Raw genomic sequence first — 5876 nt, 5'->3', positions numbered from 1 at the left:
AGGATATACCTTGCTCATAGACTGAAAGAATTAATATTGTTAAAATGTCCTTGCTACCTAAAGTAATATACAGATCCTATGCAATCCCTATCAAAATACCAATGGCATTCTTCTCAGCATTAGAACTAATCCTAAAATTTATATGGAACTATTTCTTAAGAGCCAAAGAAATCTTGAGAAAGAACAAAGTAGGAGGTATTACGCTCCCCAATATCAAACTATACTACAAAGCTACAATAATCAAAACAGTATGATACTGGCATAAAAAAAAAAAGATACAGATTCATGGAATAGAATAGAGAATACAGAAAAAATTCCTTGCTTATAAGGTCAATTAATCTATGACAAAGGAGGCAAGGATATACAATTGGGTAAAGACAGTTTCTTCAATAAGTGGTGCTGACAAAACTATACAGATAAATGGAAAATATGAAATTGGACCACTTTCTTATATCATATATAAAAATAAACTCAAAATGGATTAAAGACTTAAATGTTATACCTGAAACCATAAAAGTCCTAGAAGAAAACATAGGCAGTATACTCTTCGCCATAGATCTTAGCAATATCTTTTTGGATATATCTTCTCGAGCAAAGGGATACAAAAGAAAAAATAAGAAAAAACAAGTAATCCAATTTAAAAATAGGAAGAGAACCTGAGTAGCCATTTCTCTAAAGAGGACATACAGACGGCCAATAGACATGAAAAGATGCTCAACATCACTAATTGCCAGGAAAATGCACACTAAAACCACAATGAGATATCACTTCACACCTGTCAGATGTATTGGTGAGGATGTGGAGAAAAGGGAACCATTGTACACTGTTGGTAGGATTATAAATTAGTGTAGTCACTATGAGAAACAGTGAGGAGCTTCCTCAAAAAAAAAAAAAAAGAAAATTAAAAATAGAGCTACCATATGATCCAGCAATTCCACTTCTGGGTATTTATTTGAAAAAATTATAAACACTAATTCAAAAAAGTATATGCCCCTGTATGTTCCCTGCCGAATTATTTACAAGAACTAAGATATGGAAGTAAACCAGATGTCCATCAACAGAGAAATAGATAAAGATGTGATATATATAATATGTGTTATACACACACACACACACACACACACACACAATAAAAAAGAATGATATCTTGCCATTTCTGACAACATGGACAGACCTATAGGTTATTATGCTAAGTGAAATAAGCCAGACAAGGATAAATACAGTATCTCACTTATACATGAATCTAAAAAACAAAATAAATAAAAAATAAAACAAAACACAAACAGACCCATCGATATAGAGAATAAGCCGACAGTTGCCAAAAGGGAGGGAGTAGGAGGATGAAGAGGGGAAGAATACACAGTATATTTATTTATTTAAAATATTTTTATTGATTTTAGAGAGGAAGGGAGAGGGAGAGATAAAACATCAATGATGAGAGAGAATCATTGATCGGCTGCCTCCTGCATGCCCCCAACTGGGGATCGAGCCCGCAACCCGGGCATGTGCCCTGACCAGAATCAAACCTGGGACCCTTCAGTCCACAGATCAATGCTCTATCCGCTGAGCCAAACCGGCTAGGGCTCTTTAAAAGGAAATCTGTAAAAGATTATTTTTACAATTTCTGTTTGAAAAACACTGGTTTCCAAAAACAGTGTTTTCCCAAGCTTTGCATTTTTTTTGTTCATGTAATTTTTTTTCTTTATTAAGGTATTACTAGTATATATGTGTCCTTATCCCCCATTGTCCCCTCATCCCCAAGCTTTGCATTAAAAAAAATAAATGAAGTAAAATATAAGCTAGTGCTCTTCATTTCTGGCAAAAAAACCAACAAAAAACAAGACAAAAAACCCCATACCTATATCTAAAAATAAATAACCAATCTGTTTTTGATTATGGGTTTGAGTAGCAAGTAGATTAAAGAGGTTATTAAAATAAAAAGCAAGGCCCTGGCCAGTTGCTCAGTGGTTAGAGCATTGGCCCATGGACTGAAGGGTCACAGATGCGGTTCTGGTCAAGGGCACATAAGGCTTGATCACGGCCCTGGTTGCAGCATGCTGGAGGCAACCAATCAACATGTCTCTCTCACGCAGATGTTTCTCTTTGTTTCTCCCCATCCCTTCCACCTCTCTAAAAAAACAACAAAAAAAACAACAACACCTCAATGGAAAAAATATCCTCAAATGAGGATTAACAAAACAAACAAACAAATAAAAAGTCACACCAAAAAAACAAAAAGCAGGTACATCCATGATGGATCCCTGGCACCTACCGCAGACGCAGGTTCCCCCTTGGATTCACTGGCATCTGGCTCGGTGTCCTCGGTCTTGACCTCAGTCTTCATTTCCAGCATTGGTATTTCTGGTCCTGGCTGCTGGGAGTTGGTTTCAGCACTGGCCACTGAAGATGGAGTGGGTACCCTGTTCTCAATGCTGGCTGCTGCCTGGGAAAGCTGTAGAAAAACCAAAATCATTTATCTCTGTTAACAAAACAATATATATGATCTTAAAACTCTGCTGCTGGTCACCCAATATACAGTTTTGTGTTAACATTTCTCAATAATAACCTAATAAGCATCCCTATTTGAGAGAACTGAAGAACAAAAGTTCAAATAGTTCTAGAGGAAGACAACATCAGGCAGAAACACAACTGATTTCTTGCTAAATATACAGAGATGGAAGAGCAGAGCTTTCTACATGCGGATAGGAAATTAATTTTCTGCAAGCTTTCTACCTAAGCCATAGAAAGAACCCCCTATTTTGAAATTAATTCCTTCTAGTAAGATCATTAATGTTTATGGTTAAAAACTGAATTATAAATATACTAGTGACCTGTTGCACAGATTCGTGCACATTGAAAGGAAATTAATTAGAAGGTGACTGGAGGGATGGGACTGGGTGAGAGGCCGCACCCTGGAGCCAACCTCCTGCAGTCCCTCCGCAGCATCTGCGGAGTGAGCAGGGTCCCTCTGGCAGGTGGGGTCCCTAGGCCTGGCCTGCCAGAATTAGGCTAAAACAGCTCTCTGACATCCCCCGAGGGGTCCTGGAGTGTGAGAGGGCACTCTACAAAGTTGCTGTTGTACAGGGTGTGGAATGCAAACACAAGTGTGCAGTAAACCAGATTTGGGGCTGACAGTGCCCCAGCAACAACATAACCCATGGCCGAAGGTGGAATCGTGTGGCCCCGCAAGGAACTGGGCTCCCTCCTCTCTGGTTTCGGTGTGTGTCACCCAAGAACAGCTGCTGCCAAGTCACTGCAGCTTGGCAGCTCCTGTGTTGAGCGTCTGCCCACTGCTGTGGTCAGTGCGCATCCTAGGGACTGGTCTCACAGTAGGAGGGCCACTTAGCATATTAGCCTTTTATATATATAGAAGATAAGTATATATGTAGGAGGGGGAATAAAGTACCTATATGAAACAAGAATATATAATTAGCTTGTTAATTGCAGGAACAGTGTTGGGATTAGTGGCAGAGAAATAAGCAAACATTAAGAGAAGGAACCACTAAAGGAATTATAAATTTTCAAAGCCTTATCCAAGGCAGTTTAAAGTAAACAAACAGAAGATAACGTAAAATTAGAAAGGCTTTAGAGAAATACAAATAGTAATGTTATCTTGGGATTGTTGTTGAGATTAATTTTAACATTTAATAAATACCTTCAGTCCCCAACAATAAAGTTAATGTATTTCAGGGGGAGAGGGGTTTCTAAGTTAGACTGGTAAGAAAATGGATACTAAGATTGATTTTAGTGATAACTGGGGGAGGGAGGTGGAGGCAACAAGAGGGCAGCCTTGGGTCCCTGGGTCAGTGGGGCAACCCAGCCTAGGAGAGGTACCCAGACTGGCCACCTCCAGCAGGTCCATGGAGGACTGGGCAGATTTGAGCCACAGGAAGTACTAACCTGGATCTGCCAAGTTGTCATAAAAAAGAAAAGGCTTCCAGTCTGAAGACAAGGCTGATAGGCAAGGTCAAAGCACATACAATCAAGCACATGACCATCCTTAAATGTTAGGAGAAAAACTACCAAAACTCAGAAGACATAAATCTAGGACAGATAATGGGAAACATACTGCTCTTATAAACAGAGGTAGTTTAAAAATTCGACAGAGGACTCATGTATTATTTCTTTAGAATTGCTGATTTTTGCAAACTCATTTAAGTAGGAATGATAATAAATCATGTCCTGCCAAACACAGCCTTTCAGTTACTTTTTGGGGTGGCGCCAAGATTCTACAGCAACTTCATGGCAGAATTTTTAAAAAAAAATTATTTACTAACTTGAGAGGGGGGGGAGAGGGAGGAGGGAAGGAAGGGAGAGAGGGAGAGATAGAGGGGGAAGTAAAAGAGAGAGACATCGATTTTTTGTTCCACTTATTTATGGATTCATTGGTTGTTGTTTTTGTATATGCCCTTACTGGAAATAGAACCCACAACCTTGGCGTACAGGGACGATACTTTAACCAACTAAGCTACCCTACATGGCCAGGGTCATCACGACAGATTTATGGGAAAGTTCTCATTAAGAGTCTCAGAACAAAGGCAACAGAGAGGCTCACCGGTGTGCCAGGAGGCTGGGTGTGCACAGGTGTTGGCTGTTGCTGTGATGACTGAGGGGTGGCCACAGATGGGGGCTGAACTGGGGTCTGAGGCTGCGGGGTCACCTGGGCTGCTGCCTGGACTGTAGGAGTGCTCTGTGCTTGACTAGCACTGGGCACTGAGCCAGGAGTTGGGGTAGGAGTCTGCCCGGAAGACGACACAGGAGTCGATGGCTGAGTGGGAGCTGCTGGCGGGGGAGGAGTCATCACAGGTGCTGTTGGATGCTGTAGAGACGGCAGGCCAGCGGCTGTGGAAGCAGGAGGTGGTGTCTGGTGCAAAGGTGATTGTGTCACTGGTGGACAAGGCAGCTGGGACCCAAGCATGTTCAGAGGGTTAGGAAGAGCAGCACCAGGCACCTGTCCCTAACAGAGGAAGCAGATATGTTAACATCATGCTCCCTATTTGGAAATGTGGCAGCCAATTTGAAGAATTTAAATGTGTGAAAATCTAATCATGGTTTCTTGAAGAGGTCTACTGGGCACTGAGTTTCAGGAGCATGTTCCATGTGCAAAAATCTATCCAGCTGTACACTTATAATGTGTACTTTCCAATAAAGTTAATGCTATGTTTCTTCTATTTTGATTTATATAACTGTCAAAATTTCCGGTTTAAACATGTCCACTCAGCTTACTAGCTTCATGCTCCATAATATCCACCCACAGCTAAGACCAACAGAAAAGGTATTTATCTTAAAAAAAAAAGTTGTTGAAATACTGAAATGTTTCAGTGCAGTGATCTCAGCTGAGGACATGCTTCAGAGTATCTGTAGACCTTTGAAAAAGTGATTCCAAATCACTGGTCTAGAACAAGGGCTACAATCTACTGCCTGTGGCCAAACCCAGTTAGCTGCCTATTTCTGTAGTAAAGTTTTATTGAAACATAGCACGCCCATTCATTTGTGTAGGAATGAACATGGCTGTGATTTTCCCCCACAATGGTGGAGGTTAATAGTTAAGACAAAGAGTCTATGTATGGCCCACAAAGTAAAAAATATTTACAGGACATATTTGCTGACCCCTGCTCTAGAGCAATGACACGTTCTGGAAATTAAGAATTAATGAATAGGCATTTAGAGAGTAAATTTAGAATAGTCAATTACTTTTATGCAATATTACTTCATGTTAAAAAATTAAAACATGAACTTCATATTTTAGAGGAAGGTTTGGCCTATTTAATTTTATTTATTTATTATTTTTTTAAAATATATTTTATTGATTTTTTTACAGAGAGGAAGGGAGAGGGATAGAGAGTTGGAAACATCCATGAGAGAGAAACATCGAT

The 5876-nt window shown here is 40.1% G+C and overlaps 1 protein-coding gene and 1 long non-coding RNA gene across 2 annotated transcripts in view; one reads left to right on the top strand and one right to left on the bottom strand.

Annotated features, from left to right (window-relative positions):
* The window catches only part of CREBBP (CREB binding protein), a 163695-nt gene that overhangs the window by 39918 nt on the left and 117901 nt on the right, over positions 1-5876 (bottom strand). Inside the window, 2 exon segments of the mRNA XM_014545140.1 lie at positions 2273-2452; positions 4556-4957. Of these exon segments, the coding sequence (XP_014400626.1) occupies positions 2273-2452; positions 4556-4957 (582 nt within the window).
* LOC106727256 lies at positions 793-4895 on the top strand. Its single transcript, XR_001363425.1, has 2 exons — positions 793-1038; positions 4719-4895. It is a non-coding gene; the product is annotated as an uncharacterized LOC106727256 (long non-coding RNA).

This window comes from Myotis brandtii, unplaced genomic scaffold (assembly GCF_000412655.1).
Source record: "Myotis brandtii unplaced genomic scaffold, ASM41265v1 scaffold397, whole genome shotgun sequence".
In the NCBI taxonomy this organism is placed as follows: domain Eukaryota; kingdom Metazoa; phylum Chordata; class Mammalia; order Chiroptera; family Vespertilionidae; genus Myotis; species Myotis brandtii.
This window is presented reverse-complemented; position numbering and strand designations above follow the sequence as displayed.